At 39.8% G+C, this 26,054-nt stretch overlaps 2 protein-coding genes across 2 annotated transcripts in view; both read left to right on the forward strand.

The window, feature by feature from the left end:
• The window catches only part of RPAP2 (RNA polymerase II associated protein 2), a 75,387-nt gene extending 49,657 nt beyond the window's left edge, over positions 1 to 25,730 (forward strand). The window contains exons 12-13 of the mRNA XM_027596958.1: positions 21,708 to 21,859; positions 24,566 to 25,730. Of these exons, the coding sequence (XP_027452759.1) occupies positions 21,708 to 21,849 (142 nt within the window). The 3' untranslated portion in view covers positions 21,850 to 21,859; positions 24,566 to 25,730. The remainder of the gene's footprint in view (positions 1 to 21,707; positions 21,860 to 24,565) is intronic.
• On the forward strand, positions 2,348 to 2,506 carry LOC113923840 (putative transmembrane protein SPTY2D1OS). The gene has a single exon (XM_027597014.1). It carries the CDS (start codon positions 2,348 to 2,350, stop codon positions 2,504 to 2,506), a length of 159 nt encoding a protein of 52 aa, XP_027452815.1.
• Positions 25,731 to 26,054: the final 324 nt, after the last annotated feature.

Below are 26,054 nucleotides of genomic sequence, written 5' to 3' on the forward strand. Positions count from 1 at the left end.
GAGCCCCACGTCTGAGCAGGGAGCCTGCTTCTCCCTCTCTCTCTCTCTTTCTGTCCCTCTCCCTGACCTGAGCGTATTCTCTCTCTTAGTCACTTGCTCACTCTCAAATAAGTAAAATCTTTAAAAAAAAAAAAAAAGAGAATGAAAGGATGAGGGCATGGTAGGAGGTATCTGTAACATGGATAAAAAAGCAAAAAGAAGGGATTTGGTGAAGAGTACAAAATAACTATAAAGAGTGGTTGAAAAGCGGGGTCTATCATAGAGATAGATCCTTTCGTGGCAGATAAACTTACTTCAGTGGACAGTGAAAGTCATTTAAGTTTTGAGCAGAGTACTGTCATGAAACCTGCACTTTAGGAAGATTAGTCTTGCAGAGATCTGGAGTCAGATCTGATCCTGTCTTCCACCAGTCCTTCCAGTCCTTCAAAAGCTTCCAACTGCTCTTAAAGAAAAAACCTCTTATTGTGGCCCACACGGCCCTGTGTAGTACAGCCCCTTCTTCTCCAGCCTTCTCTCGCACCACCCTACCTTGTTCTCTTTCGCAGAACACTGACCTTCTTTCAGCCCTTCTCATCACACCCTCACCGTAGGACACTGGTTGTTCCCTCTGTCCAGAATATTCTTCCCTCCCCTCTTCCTTTGGTTAATTCCCCTTCATCTTTTAGAACCTGAGGAAACTTCCTCAAGAAATTTTTCTTGACTTCCCTGCCTAGAGCAGATGTCTTTACAAATAGACTTTAATAACACCATGTACTTATCTTTCCTACACTTGTCTTGTTTTCAGTTTTGTATGTAATTGTACAATTACTTGATTAATGTCTGCCTCTGTCATTCAACTTGAAGATTGTAGGGGCTGGTTCTTTGTCTGATTTTATTCACCTTTATATACCCAGCACTTAGCATTGTGCCTAATTATAGATTTATAATAAATATCTGGAAGTGAATGTGTGAATTAATGTGTGAATGAGATTAATTAGCAAACTGTCCTTTCACACTCTTTGTTGACTTCTTCCCTCCTGCCTACAACTGCTTATTCATCTTTGAAGTTTAAAAAACAAAACAGAAAAAACTCTATCCTTTGTCCTTAACTTCACTGACCCCTCAGACTATCCATCCATTCACTTAGCAAACTTCTTAAAGACCTAGTCTGCTGTCAGTGATTCTAGTGCTTTTCAGTAATCTCTTGCATTCTTATTCTTGCCCACACCATTTATGAAATTGATTCCTCAAAGACTCCAGTAGTAATAGTATAGTTAACTAAAGAGTACTGAGGCAGTGAACTGAAATGATGACAAGGAAAATTAAATGGGAGAGACAGATGATAAGAGACATTACAACTCCAGAATCTACAAGGTTTAGCAATGTGTGTGTATTGAGGGGACGGAGAATAAATGATTTCAAAATACAGGCACACTTCATTTGATTATGCTTTACGTTATACTTTGCAGCTTGCATTTTTTACAGATTTAAAGTCTGTCAGCGCTATTTTCCAACAGCATTTGCTCACTTCGTGTCTCTTTGTCACATTTTGATAATTTTTGCAATATTTTAAACATTATTATTATATTATGGTGACCTGTGATCAGTGATCATGACTCACTGAAAGCTCAGGTGATAGCATTTTTAAATTATTTTTTAATTAAAGTGTATACTTCTTTTAGACATAGTGCTCTTGTACATAATAGACTACAGTATAGTGTAAACATAACTTTTATCTGTACTAGGAAATCAAAATATTCAGCCGGCTTTATTATGATACTCATTTTACTGTAATGGTCTGGACCAAACCCACAATATCTCCACAGTATGCCTGTATTAAGACAGATGACCGGGAAAATACTGGTGCCTCTAGGGAAATGGGTAGGAGGAACTAATTTTAAGAGATGGTGCATTTGGTTTAACAAGGGCTCTACAAGCACCTAGGCTATTCCTGCTCGGGACTAGGAAAGGTTCAGGCAGATTGTCCACTTGGGTGCTTCCCCAGTAGGTAGTTGAAAATGTGGAATTGGAGCTAAAGAATGGTAAGGAGTCTTCCCACGTCCAATGCCCAGAGTCAGACCAGCACCCCAATATGGACCCTGAGTGCGATTGGGAAGGCATTAGTGCCCAGGGGCCACAATCCAGCTTGCTGGAAGGAAACTTGGGGACATCTGTAAGGAGAGGAATAGGAAGGACCTGAGGAGAAACAATAAAGGAGGGCATTATAGATCCTTTGGAGCCAAGGACTAGAACTGACTTGCAAGACCTCTACCGATGAGGGGTTTCACGAGCACACTCCTTTGCCAAGATCTTGGTGAATAATCTTTCACCATGTTCTTGTGTCCTGGACATTGTTTTACTCGTTATCATGATCATGCTTGGCTGGATTCTTTTTGTTGCATTTGCATATTACATGGGCACATTTCTGGAGTTCACTCCTCCAACTCTGAAGTGGAGAGAGAAGTGGCCTGAGGAGAGCAAGGCACAACTGAGGACCCAGGCTTTGGATGAAGAACCACAACTATGAGAACCATGTGGAAGGGATAGAAGTATCCCCCAGAAAGGACCCTGGTGGAAATAAGCAAAGATGATCCTGGTAAAGCAGGATCAGATTACTAAAATAAATAATTTTTTTTTAAATGGTAAGGATAATGAGAGACCTAGACTTTGGAATCAGCACTGAAATGGTGAGATGGCAGAGGTAGAGGGTGTTAAATGCCAAGTCACGTTGGGATAGAAGCTGTGAAACAGCTGCATCCATGCAAGGATGCCTGAGCACTACAGAGAAAGCAGAAAGAGGGGGAAAGTGGACATTTTTGAACATCACCTATGTGCAACACCTTGCTAGATTCTTTACATGCATTATTTAATTTGATCTTCACAATCCAGTAAGGTCAGTAGTGGTGTCCCACTTCCCAGAGGAAGAAACAGACTGGGAAGACAAGTACTTTGTCCAAGATCACACCGGGACTCAGACTCAGACTGTGTAACTTCAAAATGTGTGCACTTTCCTTGGCACGGTGTACTTCAGAAAGGTCTGTATCCAGCCAGAACACTGCCAGGGAATCCAAAGCAATTATGAGGTTAAAGAAGTGGTAACTACCTTTCTGAGAACCTGGTATTTATTGAAATAGTATTGAAAAAGGTATTGAATGGTATTGAAAAAGGATGAGGACGAGGGGGCGCCCGGGTGGCTCAGTCGTTAAGCGTCTGCCCTCGGCTCAGGTCGTGGTCCCGAGGTCCTGGGATGGAGCCCCGCGTCGGGCTCCCGGCTCCGCGGGAGGCCTGCTTCTCCCTCTGCCTCTGCCTCTCTCCCTGCTCGTGCTCTCTCTCTCTCTCTCTCTCTCTCTGTAGCTCTGTGTCTCAAATGCATAAATAAAATCCTTTAAAAAAAAGAAAAGGACAAGGACTGATAAAAGCTGTGGCTTTGGCAATTAGGTGGTGGTAGGTGACCTTCAAGAAAGCAGTTTTTTAGGATGATAAGCATGGAGACCAGATGGCAAGGACAACTGCAGTAGACAGTTGTGAAGATGCTAGACGTAGCACATGTTGACCACTCTTTCCAATTTGGTTGGCAGAAGAGAGGGAAGTGACTATAACCCCTTATGACATGGTAAATCTTCAGAAGACTTCTCAAGATAGTGGAGGCTTGGGCGTGTTGGTGGCAAGGAGCCAGGAAATGTCAGGTAGAGCACTTTGGGGAGTACTAAAAAGACACTGGGTGACTGGCAGCATGAGGCCCATGAAGAAACTGGGAATGTTAGCAAAGGAAAATTTGCCTGTTCTTCCCAAACCCCTTTCACCCACCTCTCTTTCCCACTGTTTCCTTCACATATTTCTCTCTCCTTGCCTTAAATGTATATTTGCTAACATTTTGCATTCTTAATTTCAAAAGTGAATGAACCAAACCTTGTATATTTCTCCTTCCAAAAATCCATGTTAGTATTATTGATTTTTTACTTGCTCTGATTGAGTCTTACCCTGCTCCACTGCAGGTCCTAGGAGAATTAAGTGTAAGGCAGCATTTCTAAGCTTGACCTATATACAGCCACTATGTTTAATTCTGGTGAATTTTTTTCATATTCATGATTTTTACCTTCCCTACCTTCTCATCTTTCATGACCCACAAATCATTCCTGGGGCCATATGCATGTACTTCACACACACACACACACACACACACACACACACACACACACACACTTCTACATGAAAATAAGAGACTTCCCATTGTTCTAGAGCTTGTGTTTGGACAATACATAAGCAGTACTAAACCAGGAAAGATGTCTACCATAAGTGAGGTGAATTTGAAACTGTTTCCTTACCAAAACATAATCTCCTTCAACCAAGGGTATTGTTTAGATTACTTTTGTCTCCCTAGTGCCAAACATTCAATCTGGCACTTAGTAAAGTACTCAGTATTTATAGAATAAATCAAACGAATGAATGGATAGGAATGACTTAAATAAATCGTTGTTGATGTTATGGACTTAAACATAGAATTGGTAGCACTGGTAAAATGGCTTTGCACAGGAAAAAACAAAAATCGTTGCTTACTATAATGAGTGAAAGGAAGGACAGTGACCCTGTGTCTCTGTAATGATTCATATTTTCCAGGGTGGGTATGGTCTGATAAGGGTGTGACTATTTAGCCTAAAAGGAATCGCTACTTTTAACCAAATCTAGCATTGCTTTTTTGCAAATAGATTGTTAAAAAATCTTTAATGAAATTAATGAAAAACAGTTAAAGCTAGATGTAAATGTGAGATTGTTTTTTTAACTCCTATAATTATAAAATTAGTGAATATTTAAATTTTTTTAAATGTTTCTTTGATTTAAAAACTTGATTCCAAATACTGCTTTTCTCTTACCTTCCATGGACTTTATCTTTTATCTTCTGTGGACTGATAAAATAGAAGAATTGGTTAAAGAGCAGTTAATTACCAAGTCTGTATGGTATTATACTAAATCTTTTATGTATCTGGTACATCACAGACAGAATTCTGGAGAAATCTTTGAATGTTTTACATGTTGGTATTTGTTGAATTGGAAGCATTTATCAAATATTAACGGATCCTAATGGAAAATTTTACTCTAAAGGCAAACGCTTCCTTTAACTAGTTTTATGAATGTATTTTATTAACTAGTCTTGCAAAGTTGAATGAAAGTTTTAAGGAGAAAAAATGATTATTCCCATGTGTATCGAGTGTTTGTTAAATTCAAGATCCTAAGCGCCTAGTGTGTTTTTCCTCTGTTGTCTTTAAACACTTTCGTTTAGATTGTTGATTATAGAGACTTAACACCTTTTTAATATTCTTCCTGCCGCTGACTTTTCTCATTCTGATAGTTCTAGTTAACTGTAAAGTCACTTCTTGGAGGCAAAATTCAAATGCTTCCATTTTACTCCTTGTCTAAATATTTTTTACAAAGCTTTAGAGAAGACTTTAAGGCCAAAAGGTAAAATGAGGCTTGATGTTCTATTATTGCTGTTTGTGTTGTTCCACTATGCATTTTGAATGAGGGGTTTGAGAGTTGGCTTTCTGTCATTTTAGTACTGCTAGAAAAGGCATACTCTTGTCTTAAAAGACGAGGCATATCAAAATATACACAAGGCTTAATACTGAAAATTCCACTGGAGCAAAAATACTTGGGAAACTACTACAAACTGCTTGGTGAACACCTACAGTTACTGTGGAAATGAAATCATGTTACAGGAACTGAATTGCCTGTACTCTTTCAGAGTTCCATTTATTTACAGATTTTTCTTTCCATTGAGTTTTTCAACCCCCCCATTATGATGTTGTTCGTCATATGGAGGTTTTTAATAATAGTGGGTGGCAAATCAGCTGCACTGCAAAAATGTTTTGTAAGAATAAAGCAGTCACCAGGTTATAACTAGTATTCTTATGGTTTCATTGCAGAGAAAAATGTTGCTCATCTGAAAACAGATTTACACATCTTTCACATGTTCCCAGTTCCTAAAACCATAAAATTAAATGCCACTCATTCTCTGCAGCTAAGGTTATACGTTAAGATATACGGTTATGCAGTTGACCCTTGAATGTAGTGGGGGCTGGGGCACTGACCTCCCCCCCCCACAGTCAAAAATCCACATGTAACCTTTGACTCCCCCTAAACTTTACTAATAGCCTGTTGTTGACTGGAAGCCTCACCAATAACATAAACAGATGATTAACACATACTTTGTATGTTATATGTATTATATATACTGTATTATTACAATAAAGTAAATTATCAAGAAAATCATTAGGAAGAGAAAATACATTTATAGTACTGTACTATATATTTAAAAAAAACCAAAAAACTCCGTGTATAAGTAGACCCATGTAGTTCAAACCCATGTTGTTCAGGGGTCAACTGTACATTAAATGTAGAAGTAGGGGCACCTGGGTGGCTCAGTCGGTTAAATGTCTGCCTTCGGCTCAGGTCATGATCCCAGGGTCCTGGGATCGAGCCCCGCATTGGGCTCCTTGCTCAGCGGGAAGTCTGCTTCTCCCTCTGCCACTCCCCTTGCTTGTGTTCACTCTCTGGCTGTGTCTCTCTCTGTCAAATAAATAAATAAATAAAATCTTTAAAACAAATAAAAAATATATGTATGTATGTATGTATGTAGAAGTAAAGGAATCCCTGGGTGGCTCAGTCGGTTAAGCATCTGCCTTTGGCTCAGGTCATGATCTTGGGGTCCTGCGATCAAGTCTCACACTGGGCCTCCTCCTCAGCAGGGAGCCTGCTGCCTCTGCCACTCCCCCTGCTTGTGCTCTCTCTCTCTGATGAATTTTAAAAATCTTAATAAATAAATGAAAGGAGTAAAGATATGTATTCTTTCCTCAAGGGAAAAGAATGCACATTTGGAAAAAAAAACTTCTTATGTAATTGGAAGGAATATATAAACTCTTGTATCTGAGATTAAGATGAGGAAGTAGAGTCAGCAAATGTAGATTTCTCTATTGAGAAACTTAATCATAAGGGTAGGAGAGAGACTGAACAATTTGTTTTGAAAAGACACTTAAGCATGTTAATAGGGTGTGGAGAAGGAGCCGGTAAAGAAAAATAATCTGAAATTGAGAATGAGATGGAGGGGCGATACATACCATGGAACAGGGTCCCAGGGGAGGCACAAAGAAATGGGACCATGGTCACAGGCAGATGGACTAGCTTGAACAGGGGAAAGCAAGTCCCTCGTCTGAGACTGGAAGCAAATAAGTGAGGAATAGTGTGGCTATAGATAAGTTTGTAAGTAGAAGGGAGAGATTTTAAAGCATGCCTGACAACTTCATTTTTCATGAAGTTGGTCGGGTAGAGAGTGAAAATACCTGTAACAGAGTAGTCATTAAGAGGATCTGGAAAAGGCTGTATCCCAGGGCCAGAGAATGTTGACAAGTGACCCTGCATGGCCAGAAGAGGCCAGAGATCACGGGTTCGTAGCGGTAGGAGTCTCCTTCCTCCCACTCGCCTCGCCCCAGGGGTTTTAACCATCCTGCTGTAGCTGTGGAGAAAGCAGGTTGTAGCATCCACGTCAGCTTGTAGTTGTCATGAACGGGAAAGCGAAGACAAGGGAGCAAGAGACTCAGAGCAGTGCTGGTGAAAGGTTAATTCAAGAAATCAGCACAAATATAATTGGTAAAGGATAATGGCGTTATCGTAGGAAGGATGTTAGTCATCCCAATCAAACATTTCTTGCGTCTCTCCTCCCAAAGTGTACTTTCAGCTCTGACATTTCTCTCAGGTTGCAGACAAAACTTTATTTTTTTGTTGGGCATCTCAATTTGGACATTCCTCAGGCAATTCAGAGTCTCAAATCCGAGTTGAGTTCATCTTTGGAAAGTCCTCTATTTCTTTTGGTGACATTTCCCTCTTCCTAATTATCCAGAGTTGAAAGCCGACCTGTTGGTGCTTCTCTTGTCCTTACCCCCCTATCCGGTCAATGCTAAGTCCTGCCTTTGTGACTTCACCCCCCCAGGGGTCGGTCTCCTTTCCCAGTGCTGCCAACTTACGTCAGGCTTTCATTACTTGCCTAGACTGCTGCAGTTAGAGCCTTCTCAGACAGGTCTGCTAGCCAAGTGTCTCTTCCTTCAGCTTAGTCCATCCTTCCTCCAGCTTTAACAAAAATCTCACTAAAGCTTAATCCCGACAGGGCAGGTCTTTATTCAGAAACCTAGTGATGCCCCACTTCCTACCATGTAATTTTGCTTGAAATTGAAGGTTCTCTTAAAGTGGTCCCAACCTGCCTCTCCAACTTACTCCCTTGTTTTCTTACATTGTGTCCACTGTTTCCCCCACAGACGTCTTTGTTAGCACTCTGAACTGTGTTTAAAATGCCAATTGCCTTTTCATATCTATCTGTTCCTAGTCTTCAAAGCCCAGTTCAAATGTTGCTGCCACCTTAGAAGCATTCATTAACCTCTCAGAGGTAGAAATAATGACTTCCTTGAATAAATTCCTATAGATGAGACCATTCTTTTTTTTTCCCCCCCACAGATTTTACTTATTTGACAGAGAGAGAGGGAACACAGCAGGGGGAGTGGGAGAGGGAGAATGCAGGCTTCTGGGATCGTGACCTGAGCCGAAGGCAGATGCTTAACGGCTGAGCCACCCAGGAGCCCCTAGATGAGACCATTCTTTGGGACTCTATTACCTTCAGCTTTGTTACATAGCTGTTTGTGCAAAGATTTCATTTCCTTTGCTATTTGGTTTCTTTGAACTGTGTAGGTAACAAGTATAACACATAATCAGAACTACTCAGATGTATTCAGTTGAGGAATTGACAGTGGTTCTCAACATTCATTGTTCATTGGAATCACATAGGAAGTTTTTTAAAAATATCAATACCTGATTCAGAGATTTTAATTCATTGGTCTGGGGTGGGGCCTGGACATAGGCAGTTTTTAAGTTCCGCAAGTGATTGTAATTTGTACGGACAGAATTGAGAACCACTGTCTTTAATTCTGGGGCAGCTATTAGTGTACCAGAGCCATGCTAAATCAGTTGACGTAGATATGTCTGCTAGGATTTGCTCGCTTTAAGGCAGTTCTTAACTTTCTTCTAAAGGCTTCCTTAGTTAATGGTGTTGGAAGGTGCTTTTTGGCTGTCAGAAAAGATGAATTAGAAACAATAGACTTGTCACTTTTCATTAGCACATTTTATTTTGTAATGATAGATTTCAGAAGTTATTTAAAGAACATATACAACTGGGCCTTTGAAATCATAAGGTATACTCAGTTCTTAAAATTAATCAGATATGTGAGCTTGTGTGGTATAGTGGTTAAAAGTGTGGACTAGTGGGAGTACTTCTGGGTTATTTGCTCATCTCTTACTGACTGCGTGACCTTAAGAAAGTCACATCAGTCACAAAGCCTCACCTTGGAGTTCACACTTGCTGCAACTTCACAGAAAGGTTAAAGACCAACAAATTAGTCTCATAAAGGGGGAAAAAAAATCTTTTTATAAACTTGGAAATCACTGAAGCTTCATATATTTGACTCAGTGGTTGAGATCCTGCCACAAAGGGAACAACTGGGAAAAAGAACTGGCATTTCTTCAAGGGAAACGAATTCATTTACTCCCATTTAGAAAGCCACCCACCACCCCTATTAAAGTATCTGAATTCCTTGTCAGTTGTAAAACCATGTTTACTCTCTTTTAAACAACATCAACAGCAGCTTAGGAAAGTGCCACAAGGTGGTTACCTCTGCACATGAGCCAGTCCATGTTGATAGATGGAAAAAGAAAAGCTGTTCCTCAGGGTGGCTTCTTTGGTTCTTTCCCTATGCCCAAGTGTGTTTTGTTACTTCAGGGAGGAAGCCAGGGGCCACAGATTACACAAATGTTTTTAGAGAATCACTGACAGAGTTGAATATTCTTCATTCTCCCCAATAAGAAACAAGCACAGTGAAAAAAGAGTTATGTTAAACATGAAATCCTAATTACTTACATGCTAAGGAGCCCTGAAGTAGACAGATAAAATTCCTTTTCAAAGTTTATACTAGAAAATTTTTTTAAACCTGAGAGATAACATTTTGCAAAATGTCTTGGGTTTGTGTGAGTCCCCAAATTTCTGAAAATAGATGACATCTTGACCCAACGTGTTACAAACTGGTCACAGCTCTCTTGTTTCAGTTTTGAGTGTGTGTATGTATAGACAGAGGTGTTCTGGTTTAATCCTTTATCATTTAGCATTTGTTCTTACAGAGAAGAAGGGAAAATCCCAATTCATTTTTTAGAAGATAAAATATGGGTGAAGTAACAATTGTTACCGCAGGAAGAAAGGAGTAACAAGACTTGATTGGTAAGCAAGATGCCTTTGTGATAAAGGTGTCCGTTTTTAGCACTGTTCTTAGCCATTGTGACCCTGGATAAATCCCTTACCCGGTCCAAAGCCTGAGATACAGTCACCTGTCAAAAGGACACTTGCTGGATAGGTTGAGACTAAATCCCACTTGAGGAAACAAAGTGGTGGAATAGCCTTATAAAATAAGACTATGCAGCTAAACCTCAGCTTTTCGAGTCTGCACTTCCCCCGGCCATTAGTGGTAAAGATACCTCATCTGTCCTAGAAGACTTTTGTTTTTGGTTTATTCGAAGCCCCCCAAGTGTCAGGTATTGTAGTATCTATTCTGTTCTAACTGGTAAAGTGACGAGCCTAGTACCTGTGCATGCTGCTTACCTTCTCCTTCCCAGCACTAACTTCTGAAGGATGAGAGAATAAGTGTTTAAAAATCTCTTTAAAGCCCAGCATTATCTTTTAGCAGCCTTGCATGTTCATCACCTTTATGCACGGTAATCAGCAGAACAGGTTTCCCTACTGCAACAGAACTCTGTGTGAACCCAGTCATTTCTCAAATCTGATAGGTACAGAAAAGTGTGTGGCTTTTCACTTCCTGTCCCTTCCTCCAACCCCAAACCAAAGAGAAGCATGCTTTCTGGTGACATTTATTCACACAGACGTTCTCACAGCTCTTTCTTCTCTTGAGGCTGTGTTGACTTTGAGGAGTGTCGTTCAGTGTCATTTTACAATAGCCTACCGTTTTTGATTCTGTGAGTTTGGAAATCAATAAAGACTCAGGAAACTCTAAAAGTTGTTGCTTTTCTTCTAGTTTTGAGGGCAAAGTTGAAGGATGTCTGTGCTATATCATTTCAGGCAAGTGCCTACGTGATCTTCACACATATCACCCAGATGATTCAGGAAAGGGTAATCTGGACTGTGCTGTGATTTCCAGTGTTCCGGGAGCTGCATTATGTATTCTCCAGGAGGAATGAGTGCAATGAGCAAAGCAGTAGGGACCACAACGGGGAAGGCCTTGTAAAAATCCAGGTTCATGACTGACTTTGATCGCACTACAGGACATGGATAACAGAGTTCCCTCGGTTGTTTAGCTCTCCTTGCTCACTGAACCGCAGCTTTAACTCTTTATATAGCTTTCACAGTTGATAGGGCACAAACCAGGCACTCACCCAATTATAGGTGACTTCTCAGACACAAGCGTTTGTACAGCTCTAAATCCTTGGACAGAATATGGGGTTTTTTTAAATGCCACTTTTTAATTAGAAATCTCTCTTGTTTCAGTTGTCACACTTTGAAAGTCCTCTCACTACTGTGCATAATTCCTGTTAACCAGATGTTTGATAGCTCAGTGATAACAAATGGAAGGCACTGGTCCTAACCTGACTTACACTCTCTCCTTTTGAGCTGTAGTAGCATATGTGGAGCACTCAGCTAAATAATGGTCTTACCAATAAGTTGCAGTATGACACTTGACTTTTTTGCTTTTGTTGTCATACCATTTACCATATGGTAAAGAACTAGTTATATAAGGCTGCCTGCCTTTTCAAAAGAGAGATTTGAATTGGTGGACTTTTAATGAGAAGTTTCCTCTCTTGTTTGTGATTTATACATTGCAAGGTATTATGTCGTTTTTTTCTAATTATATTCTCCAGCACACAGACTGTTTGTGGTAAGCCATACTTTTAGTGTCACCTCTAGAGGTTTTTATTCTTACTTAAAAGCCCTTGAAAGAAATAATTGAAACATAAAAAATCTTTTGTTTTTACTCACGGCCAATCACATTTTCTGTTACTTATTTTAAAGGTATTTCGTACATAAAACACATAAATACCAACTGGAGTGTATTACTGTTTATTTAAGTAGAAGTAGTTTTGGGGGCTTTATTTATTGTTTATTGTGGCTTTCTTTAGCATTCACTATTACAAGTTTCAGGAACAGAATAGAGGCTTGAGTCCCTTTCAGTATGTAATAGGATGGGAGTTCCTTAATGAAAAAGTTAAAGAGATAAGTGATTAGCATATCATGATTAATAGTGCACAGATAAGGAGTTAAGAGGAAAGGAGGAGCCTGGGGAGTCAGTTAAACAAAAAAAAAAGGGGGGATTGATAAGATCCTGAGATAGTACATCAAAGATAACATAGACATGAAAGATTTTATTTTATGGTATCTTTCTGTGAGGTAGGAAGTATGTTGTTGTTGTTTGAAGTAATGAATTTGGACAATGTGTATATTCTGGGGCAGTAGTTAAAGGGAGAACCTAGAAGGGGGTTTAGGGAAGAATACTAATCTGAATAAGGAGGAGTCAGATGGCATTTATGAGGAAAGATTAAAAGGAAATTATGAGAACTATTTTCAAGAATATGAAGAAATAACTTATAAGAGCTGCCCCACAAAAAGTCCCATGAAGGAGAAAATAAAATTCTGCAAGAGACATTTAGTTTATGTAGGAGGAACAATGGCTACAATTTAAAGTTTGTTCTCCATTGCAACATGCTGTACACAGAGGTGTAGAATCCCCCCTCCTTCAAGATCATGGAGTTAGTTATTTGCAGTCTTGTGTAAAGGGACCAAATTATTACATTAAGAAAGGATTGAGGGGCGCCTGGGTGGCTCAGTCGTTAAGCGTCTGCCTTCGGCTCAGGTCATGGTCCCAGGGTCCTGGGATCAAGCCCCGCATCGGGCTCCCTGTTCCGCGGGAAGCCTGCTTCTCCCTCTCCCACTCCCCCTGCTTGTGTTCCCTCTCTCGCTGTGTCTCTCTGTGTCAGATAAATGAATAAAATCTTTAAAAACAAAAAAAGAAAGGATTGAGTCTGTTTTCTTAGATCATATAAATCTTTTCTTTGTATTTGTTTTTATTGAAGTTTAGTTGACATACAATGTTAACTTAGTTTCAGGTGTACAACATAGTGATTCAACAGCTCTATACATTATGCCTCACCACAGTTGTAGCTCCCATCTGTTACCACACTACGCTATTATACCATGGACTATATTCCCTATGTTGTACCTTTTATTCCTGTGACTTACCTCCTGTATCCCACTTCCCCTCACCCCTCTCCCCTCTGGCAACATCAGTTTGTTCTCTGTAATTATAGCTCTGTTTCTGCTTTTTGTTTTTTAAAGATTGATTGGTTTGACACAGAGAGAGCACAAGCAGGGGGAGCGAGAGGGTGAGGGAGAAGCAGGCTCCCCACAGAGCAGGGAGCCCGACGCAAGGCTCGATCCCAGGACTCTGGGATCATGACCTGAGCCAAAGGCAGATGCTTAACTGACTGAGCCACCCAGGCGCCCCTGGTTTTTTTTTTTTTTTTCAATTCCACATATAAGTGAAATCACATGATACTTGTTTTTCTCTTTTTCCACTTAGCATAATGTCCTCTAGAGCCATCCATGTTATTGAAAATGTCAAGATCTCATTCTTTTTTATGGCCGAGTAATAACCATGGTGTGTGTGTGTGTGTGTGTGTGTGTGTGTGTGTGTGTGTGTGTGTGTGTGTGCACATGCATACCCATCTTCATTATCCATCAGTGGACATTTGGGTTGCTTCCATATCTTATCTTGGCTATTGTAAATAATGGTGCAGTAAACATAGGGGTACATATCTCTTTTTGAAATAGTGTTTTTGTTTTCTTTGGGTAAATACCCAGTAGCGGAATTACTGGATTATGTGGGATTTCTATTTTTTATTTTTTAATGACCTCCATACTGTTTTCGCCAGTGGCTGTAACCAGTTTACATTCCCACCAAACAGTTCATGAGGGTTCCTTTTTCTCCACATTCTTGCCAATGCTTGTTGTTTTTGTATTTTTGATTCTAGCCAATCTGACAGGTGAAAGGTGGTATCTTTTCGTAGTTTAGATTTGTATTTCCTTGATTAGTGGTGATGTTGAGCATCTTTTCATCTTCCTGTTGGCCATGTGTAGGTCTTCTTCATAAATATTTGTCTTTAGGTCCTCTGCCCATTTGTAAATCAGATTGTCTTTTTTTTTTTGGTGTTGAATTGTATTAAGTTCTAAATATATTTTGGATATTAACCCTTTATCAGATATATCCTTTGCAAATATCTTCTCCCATTCAGTAGATTGCCTTTTAGATTTTTGCATCCATGTTCACCAGACATACTGGCCTATAGATTTCTTTGTATATAGTGTCTTTGTCTAGTTTTGGTATCAGGATAATGCTGCCTTCATAGAATGAATTTGGAAGTTTTCCTTCCTCCTGTTTTTTTGGAATCATTTAGAAACAGTCCTTATGAACTGTTATTTAAATGTTTGTAGAATTCACCTGTGAAGCTTATCTAGTCCTAGACTTTTGTTATTGGGAGATTTCTGATTGCCCCATTTGGTTTTGTTACTAATAATTAGTATGTTCACATTTTGTATTTCTTCCTGATTTCACTTTTTTGGAAGATTGTATATTTCTAGAAATTTATCCATTTCTTCTAAGTTGTCTAATTTATTGGCATATAATTTTTCATAGTAGCTTCTTACAATCCTTTGTATTTCTGTGTTGTCCACTTTTACTTCTCATTCATTCCTAATTTTACTTATTTGAGTCCTCTTTTTTTCTTTTGATGAATCTGGCTAGAGGATTATCAATTTTATTTTTTCAAAGATGCAGGTCTTAGTTTCCATTGATTTTTTTTTTCCTTTTTAGTCTCCATTTCATTTAATCCTGTTCTGATCTTTATTGTTTCCTTCCTTCTACTAATTTTGGGCCTTGTTTAGTCTTCTTTTTCTAGTTCTTTTAGGTGTAAGGTTTGGTTGTTTACCTGAGATTTTTCTTGGGTCTTGGTAGACCTGTATCACTGTAAACTTTCCTCTTAGAACTGCTTTTGTTGCATCCCAGAGATTTTAGACCATTGTATTTTCATTTCCATTTATCTCCATGTATTTTTTAATTTCCTCTTTGATTTCTTGGTTGACCCTACTTGTTGTTTAGGAACCTATTGTTTAGCCTCCATATGTTTATGTTCTTTCCAGATTTTTTTTCTTGTATTTGAGTCCTGGTTTCATATGATTGTGGTTGGAAAAGATGCTTGATATAATTTCAGTCTTAAACTTACTGAGATTCATTTTATGGTTTAACATGTGATCTGTTCTGGAGAGTGTTCTGTGTGCACTTGGAAAGAATGTGTATTCTGCTGCTTTGGAGTGAAATGTTCTGGGCATATCTCTTAAGTCCATCTGGTCTAATGTATCATTCCAGGCCACTGTTTCCTTATTGATCTTCTGTCTGGATGATCTATCGTTGATGTAAGTGTGATGTTAAAGTCCTCTACTATTGTTGTATTACTGTTATTTTCTCCCTGTATGTCTGTTAATATCTGCATTATTTATTTAGGTGTTCCTGTGCTGGGTGCATAGGTATTTACAATTGTTATATCCTCTTGTTGGATTGGTCCCTTTATCACTATGTAATGTCCTTCTTTGTCTCCTATTACAGTCTTTGTCTTAAACTCTGTATAAGTATTGTTACCTTGGCTTTTTTTTTTCCACTTTCATTTGCATGGTCATGTTTTTCCATCCCTTTACTTCCGGTCTGTTTGTGTCTTTCGATCAGAGGTGAGTCTCCTGTACACAGCATAATAGATGGGTTTTTTTTTTTTTTTAATCCAGTCAGTCACCCTGTGTCTTTTGATTGGAGCATTAGAACATATACATTTAAAGTAACCATTGATAGGTATGGACTTATTGCCATTTTGTTAATTGTTTTTTGGTGGTTTTTATAGTTCTTCTCTATCCATTTCTTCTTTTGCTCTCTTCCCTTGTGATTGATGGCTTTCTTTAGTTTTAGGCTTGGATTCCTTTAATTTTTTTGTGTATCTGTTAAAGGATTTTGGTTGGTGGTTACCATGAGGTTCATATGTAACATCCTAATTATATTACAGTCTATATTAACTTGATGGTTGCTTAAGTTCAAACTCATTCTGAAAGCACTACATTTTTCCTATTCATGTTTTATGTATATGCTATATTTTACATCCTTCTATTTTCTGAGTCCTATAATTTTTTAGATATATTGATTTTACTACTTTTTTAAAAATTGTAATTCAATGTAGTTAATATACATTGTTATATTAGTTTCAGGCATATAATAATAGCAATTCAACAATTCCATATGTTACTCAATGCTCATCACAGTAAGTGTACTCTTAACCCCCCTCACCTATTTCACCCATGTCCCCTCTGGTAACCCTCTCTTTGTTCTCTATAGTTAAGATTCTGGTTTTTTGGGTTGTCTCTTTTCTTTTCCCCCCTTTGTTCATTTGTTTTCTTTATTAAATACTACGTATGAGTGAAATCATACGGTATTTGTCTTTCTCTGACTGGCTTATTTTGCTTGGCATTAAACTCTCTAGATCCATCCATGCTGATATAAATGGCAAGATTTCATTCTTATGGCTGAATAATATTTCACTGTGTGTGTGTACCACATTTTCTTTATCCATTCATCTATAGATGGACACTTGGGTTGCTTCCATATCTTGGCTATTGTAAATAATGCTGCATTAAACATAGGGGTGCATGTATCCCTTCAAATTAGTATTTTCGTAATCTTTGGGTAAATATCCAGTAGTGCAATTACTGGATTATAGGATAGTTCTATTTTTAACTTTTTGAGGAACCTCCATACTGTTTTCCACAGTGGCTGCACCAGTTTGCATTCCCACTAACAGCGCACGAGGGTTCCTTTTTCTTCACATCCTCACCAGCACTTGTTTTTTGAGTTTTTTATTTTAGCCATCTGACAAGTGTGAGATATCTCATTGTGGTTGTTTGCATTTCCCTGATGAGTGATGTTGAGCATCTTTTCATATGTCTGTTGGTCATCTATATGTCTTTTTTAGAAAAATGTCTGGTGATTTTACTACTATTGTCTTTTAATATTCATACTAGCTTTTTTAGTGACCGACCTATTAATTTTATGTTCAGTTATGAATTTTTTTCTTTTCATAATTTTCTAATTATGACTTATCTTTTTTTGCATAAAGAAGTCCTTCTAACATTTCTTGTAAGGCTGGTTTCGTGGTGATGAACTCCTTTAACTTTTGTCTGGGAGACTCTCTCTCTCCTTCTATTCTGAATACTCTTGCTAGTTGGAATATTCTTGGTTGTAGGTTTTTCCTTTCAGCACTTTGATTATATCCTACCTTCTGGCTTGCAAAAGTTCTACTGAAAAATCAGCTCATAGCTTCATGGCGTTTTCCTTACACGTAACCAGTTGTTTTTCTGTTGGTTGCTACTTTTAAGATTCTTTATCAGATATCAGATATCAAATATCTCTGACATTTAATTATCATATGGCTTGGTGTAGATATCTTTGGGTTCATCTTGTTAGGGACTCTCTGTGCCTCCTGGACCTAGATGTCTGTCTCCTTCCCCAAGTTAGGGAAGTTTTTAGCTATTATTTCTTAAGAATTTTCTGCCCCTTTCTCTCTCTCTCTCTTTCCCCTTTTTCTGGGACCTCTATCAAGTGAATGTTAGTACACTTGATATTGTCCTAAAGATCTCTTAACCTATTCTCATTTTTTAAAATCCTTTTAGGATTTTGCTGTTCAGCTTGGATGCTTTTCATTACCCTGTTTTCTACATTGCTGATCCTTTCTTCTGTATCCTCTCATCTACTGTTGATTCCCTTTAGTATATTTTTCATTTCAGTTACTTTATTCTTCAACTGGTTGGTTCTTTATACTTTTTATCTTTGTTGAAGTTCAGAGTTTATCCACTCAAGTCCAGTGAGCACCTTTATGACTATTACTTTGAATTCTTTATCATATAGATTGCTTGGCTCTGTTTCTGTTCCTGAAATTTTGCTTTGTTCTTTTGAAGCATATTCCTCTATCTCATTTTGTTTGATTTTCTGTTTCTTTGAATTAGGCAGAACAGCTATTTCTCTTAGATGTGAGGTAATGGCCTTGTGTAGGAATATCTCTGGTGTAGACTATGCCTGTGACTTTAGCTGGCTGGCTGAAGCCGTAACAGGTGTAGGCTGGGAGTCCTGGGGTGTCCCATGCATGTAGCACCTTGGTGGGATGGCTGGAGCCAAAGCGGGCAGCAGGGGATGGGAGTGGGTCCTACAGTGTTCTGCAGTATGGGGCGTCCTGGCAAGGTGGCAGGAGCTGAAGCATAACCAGGTAGTCCGTGGGTACTCTGCTCAGGGGGATGCCACACCAGGACAGCTGGAACCAAAGTGGCCTTGGGCTAGGAGTCCCAGGGTGCTCCATGTAGAGTGCTCCTTGATGGGACAGCAGGAGCTGAAGCAGGTGTGGGCCTGGGGGTCCCGAGGCACTCCATGCAGGGAGTACCCTGACAGGATGGCTGGAGTGAAGACAGATGCCAGCCAGGAGGTCTCAGGGCTCTCTGCACTTCGGGCGCCCTGGCAGGACAGCTGCTGCTGAAGCAGGTATGGGCTGGGAGGTCCTGGGCCACTCGGTGCAGTGGGTGCCCTCATGAGTCATCTAGAGCTGAAGTGAAGCAGGTACAGGCCTAGGATGTCACACAATGATTGTGCCTGTGTTACCTTGGCAAGACAGCTGGAGCTGTAGTGGGTGCTGTCCGGGGGTGGTTCAGTGTGCACTGCACTGGGGCTACCTTAGGGAGACAGCTAGAGCTCTAGCAGGCGAGGGTTGGAGGGCCACCTGTAGGGGCAGCTGGGTTTGGTGTGGTTTGGTGGGCTAGGGGCCTGGGCTCACTGTGGCAGGTGGCTAGGGTGCCCAGACCCTGCTTTTGTCTGTGCTATGAAGTGGGAGGGGAACATAAGCCATGGCCCTCACCAGCACCTTTGATACTAGTGTGTTCCAGCAGCTCCCTGGCCTTTTGGCAGATGCCCTAGAACTCATTCCATTATCTTCCAGTTGTTCTTTTAATCTACAGCCTTTTTTTCCTGTGCAGTAGGGCAGCTGGGGCTAGTGGGGTCCTAAGGGACTGAGGCTCACTGAAGCGCAGCAGGCCAGCTCCCGTCTGTGCTATCAGGGTGGACAGGGAATATAAACAATGGTGCTGGCCAGTACCTGGGACCCAGGGAGAGTGTTCTAGCCGCTCCCTGCTGTTTTTCAGATGCTCTAGAGCTGGTTCCTTCATATTCTAGGTGCTCTTTTAAAGTGCGTCTTTTTTATCTCTGCCACAGGGCTGAGCTGTACTTCTGGTCTCTGGGTACTATCTTCCCCACTGCAGTTGGCAAGATGGGGGTGGCGGGGGTGGGGGTTGGATTCCTGTTGTTACTGTGTCTCTCTCTCTCATGTCTTTCTCTGTGTGGTCTCTCTAGCCCTGTTCAGTCAGCCCTCAGTTCTTCAGGGGGAATTGCTCAACCTGTAGGTGTAGATTCACTGTGTGGAGGAGGTTAGCTGAGGGTCTTTCTGCATCATTGTCTTCCCTCCTTTGTAAACAAAACTTTTAGGTGTCTATGAACACATAATGAAGTTATTATAATTTTAGCCTTATAAGTTTGCTAGAGATGTATCATTGTTCCTAAAATATTTTATAACCCTGGCACTTGATAGAATGATTCTCAAAAGTTGCTTCTTAATCTTCCCATGTTCTGCTCTCATATGGGCACATAGGTTGAGAAATCTAGCTATCACATTTACTTCTACTTTGAGGGTTAAATTTTAAAACATACTAATGGCACTTTGAGAAGTAATTGAGACTTTGTTTTCATATATGAATTAAATACTAGTCTCTTTGAAAGTCAGAAATTGTTTTGGATGTGCCATGTATACCATTTTTAAATATACACAAAAGCTACCTTTGTATGGAGTTGACAGATCTGATCTGCCTCCTGACTTCCTGGTTTTATTTTAGCTGAAGTAATCCAATCCCCAGTAACTTTGCTCGTATTGTGGGGAAAGAGCAACTTTATTCGTGTGAGAAAAGCCAGAGTTGACTTCTGGGTTCCACTTTCATGGCAGGAAGATGACTCAGGAAAAGCTGGCCACAAATGCCTAAGTTTGCCCAAGTGCCCAGCTTGGGCTTGGCATTAGAAAGCTTGTGTTATCCTGTTTCCTAACGACCTTTGGGGAATACCTGCAGATAAAGCTCATTAAAATGTCAAAACCTGGTAGTGCATTCTCCAGCTATAAAGAAATACAGGAGAGGTGGAGAAGGAATACACTACAGTGGTTTTCCCATGTTAGAACTCTGTGGATTTCACTGGACTTTTGGAGTCACCTAGTCTCCAGTTCTTGCTAAGATACCTTGAGAGATGCAGAGAACTTACCACCTCCTCCACATCCCGGCTGTCTTTAGACAATGTGACAAAGATTTCCTTTTACTTCTGCTTTCTGTATAAGATGGCTAAGCAAGCAAGAAGTCTCTGAGAACGTCACATTTCCTCTTCCACACTCATTACTGTGGAGTTGCTCCACTCTGATTCCTTGAGCTTTATTGATTGAAGTCAGAGGGTTATTTATATTTGATGTGCCTGGTGGCAGTGACCAGTGTTCAAAAAGCATCTGGAAGATCTTTGTGGTAAGTATAAGACTACTCAAGGATAAAAGAATTTTCTCGCCAAAAGCTTTCCAGAAATATACCTTACAAAGGCATGCTCTCTGGAGATTATACATAATATATACATAATTATTATATGTAGTTACATACATAATTTATGGAAAGTAATGGTCTTAATCTTTGATTAGTAAGCATGACTTAAAAAGTGAATAATGACATTTCATTGAAAATTACTTTTGAGAATATTATATGCAATCAGTTGTTTACTGGAAGTGACTTGGGAAAAGCACAGTGTTCTTTAGAAGATTGTATTAAGTGCCTTGTAAGATGTAATTCACCTATTTAGTGTTTTAAAAATAAAAATATTGGGCGCCTGGGTGGCTCAGTTGGTTGAGCGACTGCCTTCGGCTCAGGTCATGATCCTGGAGTCCCGGGATCGAGTCCCACATCGGGCTCCCTGCTCGGCAGGGAGTCTGCTTCTCCCTCTGACCCTCTTCCCTCTTGTGCTTTCTATCTCTCATTCTCTCTCTCTCTCAAATAAATAAATAAAATCTTAAAAAAATATATAAAAAAATAAAATAAAATAAAAATATTAAGGTTTCATCCAAAAGGTGATCCTATTTATCATTTATTTTTTTTATTCAGGTGATATAAACATTCAGTATGGTTTTAAAGCAGTTCTCATCTCTAAGCTTCTTTCCACAGCTTCTTTTCCCTAAGTGGAAAGACTTCATTTTCATTTCTGAGAACTTGGTAGCTTTTCCTGGCATAATGAAGAGCATGTTATAGATTCAGGCTCTTAGGTTTCCTAACACTATGTTTGATCTTTCATTCTTTTCCTGAGATTTCTTCTCTGCCTTTATTAGTAAAGACTTCATTTCTCTGCTGTGACAAAAATCCCCTCTGCTATGTAGAAGACAGGAGCCCCTTAGTCCTCATTTCATGGATATGCATTTAATATTTTTGGTCTTTTCAGACTGACCCCAATTCTTGGCATTCAGAAGCATTCTCAGGAAAATGTGGTGTTTACACAGTTTATAGAGACTTTGCTTGAAGAATTACATTTGAAGAATGAAGACCTTGAAAGCTTAACCATCATATTTAAAACCAGCTGTTAACCACGGAGTGGTGAGTTAGATTGTGTTTTGTTTTTTCATTTGTTGCCTGTTTGGGATCTCTTTCCATATTCAAAATTTTACAAACCAAGTATAGACCTCAAGATCTCCTCAGTTTGCTAAGGAAGCACATGATAGCCCTTAGTTCTCAGCCACCCTATCACTTTCTATCCACTCCTGTTACTTTCTGCCCCCGCCCCCCCCCATCCCTGTTACTCTTCCTTACAGGTTACTGGAGTTAGTTCTGTTTCTGGTACTCCAGAAAACTCTCTCCTACCAGCTTCACACTCAAACCTAGACCATGCCTCATGTCCCATCTTACTGGTTGAAGTAAATTGCTATTTCCTGGGAAGAAACCTAACTACTGCAGCCGTCCACTGAGGACACCCTCATCCTACTTCCATCTCCGAGGAAACCATCCGCTACCCAGTCCCTACTTCAGTCATCTCCGGGGCAGATAACTAGATGAATGTGTAAGTCCCACTGCTGAACCCTGGCCCTGTTCCCCGGCACATAGCCCTCCCCTCGTCTCCCAGGCTCTTGCCTCTTTCACAACTATCAGAGCGTCCCCCCCTTCAGCCTGCCTTCAGCAAACCTCTCCCCTTTCCTCCACTTCTCACTCTGCTCTCCCAGGTGCTCAGATAGGTATTGATTTCATGTTATGATTGAAGAAATTCAGCTGAAACTACAAGTGAGACTCTCCCAGGGAACATTTTCCTTTTTTTTTTTTAATTTCAATTTCTTACATTATACAAGCTTGTTGTAAAAATTGAAAAATACAAAAGTGCACATCTAATTTAGAAAAGGAAAATCCACCTCTCACTCTCCCTCCACTCCTGTGTACTCTGCAGAAACATGTTTGATATATATATATATCATTTTTTGTAAAAACAGAACCAAAAAACTCTTCAAGCACATTTTTAAATATATGAGAAGGATATCTGAGAGAAGAATTTTGCCAGGGAAGAAAGAACATCCCTTTATTGAACATGCTTAAAAATTGAATTTAAGAAGTCAGCACTGTCTTCCCTGCCCAATTTATACCCACTGGCTTTTTCATATGACCCTGCTTCCCCCGAAAACCTTGTAAAACAAAAGCTTTTCCTCAGGGAGTGAGCTCAGTTTGGCCTGTATAAGCATTAATTCAGAGGCCCTTCTAAAAATACAGTGAAGTTGGAGTTCTTTGTTTTATTGAGCTTCAGATACAGCAGAAAATTGGTTAAAAAAAAAAAAAAAAGTCTTAACCAGAGGTCCTTCCAGATCTGCTTTCGTGAACAGTACCCAGTAAGAATCATTTTTATTAGCATATTTAAAACTTGTATATAAACAGATATTGAAAGTCCTCAAAAGTACTTTCACACCAATAGATGTTTTTAAGTTTCCTCTGTGATCACTTTTTACTTACACACATAAACAATGTAAATCATCAAAAGTAAACCTTTGCCAAACCTTCAGTATTATAAGGGATTCTGAATGAATTGAGCCCTCATACATAATTTTTCCTATGAGAAAAAGAGAGTTGTGAATAGGTAGTTTTTTTTCTCTATACATGATTTTTATAAATCATAAGTTCACTTGTATATAATGACTAATGTCTAATATACTTGCTAATAGTAATTTAATATTGAAAAGGTATTAATGTGTTTTCAGTTGCAAATATAATCCAGCTTTTTTTTTTTTTTAAGATTTTATTTATTTATTCATGAGAGGCAGAGGGAGAAGCAGGCTCCCCACTGAGCAGGGAGCCCGATGCGGGGCTCGATCCCAGGACCCTGGGATCATGACCGGAGCCGAAGGCAGACGCTTACCCATCTGAGCCACGCAGGCGCCCTCCAGCTTTTCTTATGATAGAATGATAGTTAACTTTTGCTGCTTAACAGATTACGCCAAAGACTTTTTATCTCACACTTTCTATGAGTCAGGAATCTGGACACAGTTTAGCTTTGGGCCTCAGGCTCACAGTCTCTCCTGAGTATGCAGTGAAGCTGTCTGTTAGGGCTACAGTGTCATCTGAAGGCCCAACTAGAGGACAATCCCCTTCTAAGGTCACTCTTGTGGTTGTTGGCAGGATTTAGTTCCTCAGAGGCTGGTGCGCTCAAGGCCTCAGTGTCTCACTGGCTGTCGTCCAGGGACTTCTACACAGTGCATCTTGTACTTGTCATGTGCCTTACCCTCATAGTGAGCAAGATGGAAGCCACAGCTTTTTTGTAACTCATCTCAGAAGTGACATCCCATCACTTTTTCCATGACAAGTTACAAATTAATCACTAGGTCCACCCCACATTCAAGGTGAAAGGACTGCATAATGGCATGAATACTAGAGCCAAGGGTCGTTGGTGGCCATCTTCGAAGCTGAGTGGCAAAATTGTTCAGGAGTTCCCAGCTTCGTATGTAGTATATTCCAATGTCTGGGTAAGAGTCTTGAACTTCACACTAATTGAGGGCACCCCCTGAACCAAACACATGCCCATGGGATTGCTATAAATTAACCCAATCATCCTGACAAAGCATGGGAGAGAGAAGAAGATTTTCTTACTGGCCTAGACCCATCACAGCCTTCCCTCAAGTTGAATGTGAGTTGGGTCTATTCCACATAAATCACTATTGCTACATAATGAGGAAAAAATGCAATATATATTGGGAAAACAACACACGGTGTTCCCAAAAGCTAGTAAAATATTTTAGGTATTTTATCCAAACTGTCTTTTTTGCTTCACAGGTATAATCCATGAAGACTGAATAGAAGATGATCGTCTATTCATCATTTCTGGAATTCTAGCTACAATAATGTTTTGGTGGTAACTGATAACTAGCTTTGTTCCAAGAAAGACCTCTTTAGATTTCAGTCCCCTGCTTCCCGGTCCCTAACTATACAGTGACTTCCCCTAGATAGAGGAGAACCATTTTTCCAACAAGGATAACCAAGTCCTTGCATCCCTAGCTGTAAGACATAGTATTTTTATTTACTTGAAAATGAAAATTGAAATCTTAAGTTGAAACGTTAATAAATATTGATCTTATTTATTGGTTGAGAGACATTTGAGAACATTCCCATTTTGGCCTCACAATCTAAACTCTAGATTCTTAAAACAGTGAAGAGTTCAATAAATGCAATCTAAGATGAAGCCTTTGGAAGTCTAGTCAGTCACTATTCTTTTAAAGAAACTGTGCTGTAAAATGGTCCTGAGCAGTGTAATCTTACAAGTCCAAAACAGGAGTATTCCAGAATTTTCTGGACTCGACTAAAAAAAGGAAACTAGTTTGTTTTCAAAATTTACACAGCTTTTTCAAAATGTCTGTCAAGCATGCAAGTTACAAGGCCTCCAGAGCGGTTAAGGGTGGTGGTGGGAGGGCCCTCAGACAATTTGGGAAGCCTTACTGGAGGGCCAAGAAACAAAATAAGAATCAGATCTACACTCTTGGACACTGGAGGAAATGACAGCTGCTAGAAGTCTAACCATGGAAAGGGTCCAGAAAGCAGCCTGATGGAGTGAGGAGCTTAATGGACAAGAATCTACAAGTTCAGTAAGTCACAGGCTACAATGTACAGAAATCAGCTGTTTTTGTATATTAGCAATGAAAAATCCAAAAAGGAAGAAAATTCCATTCACAGTAGCACCAGAAAGAATTCAATACTTAGTAAATTTAACAAAAGAAGTACAAGACTTGTGGGGGGCCTGGGTGGCATAGTCAGTTAAGCGTCTGACTCTTGATTTCAGATCATGTCCTGATCTCAGTGTCTTGAGATCGAGCTGTGGGTTAGCTCATGCCCAGCACAGAGTCCGCTTGAGATTCTCTCTCCTTCTCCCTCTGCCCCTCCTACTTGTACACTTGCTCTCTAAAATAAAAAAATCCTTAAAAATAACTGGAGTGTAAAACATACAATGAGGGGCACCTGGGTGGCTCAGTTTGTTGAGCATCTGCCTTTGGCTTGGGTCCTGATCCCGGGATCCTGGGATCAAGGCCCACGTCAGGCTCCCTGCTCAGCAGAGAGTCTGTTTCTCCCTTTCTCTTTCCCTCTGCCTCTCCCCTGCTCATGCTCTCTCTCAAATAAATAAAAATAAAAATCTTAAAAAAAAAAAAATTGCATAATGAATACTATAAAACACATTAAAGAAGGCATAGAGATATTCCACGTTTATGAATCAGAAGTTTCAGTTATTAAGATGGTAGTTCTCCCCACATTGGTATAGATCAATGCAATCCCT

This window comes from Zalophus californianus, chromosome 4 (genome assembly GCF_009762305.2).
Source record: "Zalophus californianus isolate mZalCal1 chromosome 4, mZalCal1.pri.v2, whole genome shotgun sequence".
NCBI classification, from domain to species: domain Eukaryota; kingdom Metazoa; phylum Chordata; class Mammalia; order Carnivora; family Otariidae; genus Zalophus; species Zalophus californianus.

Coding starts and splice junctions, on each gene's coding strand:
- LOC113923840 (XM_027597014.1), top strand. CDS start 2,348: ATGATCATGCTTGGCTGGATTCTTTTTGTTGCATTTGCATATTACATG.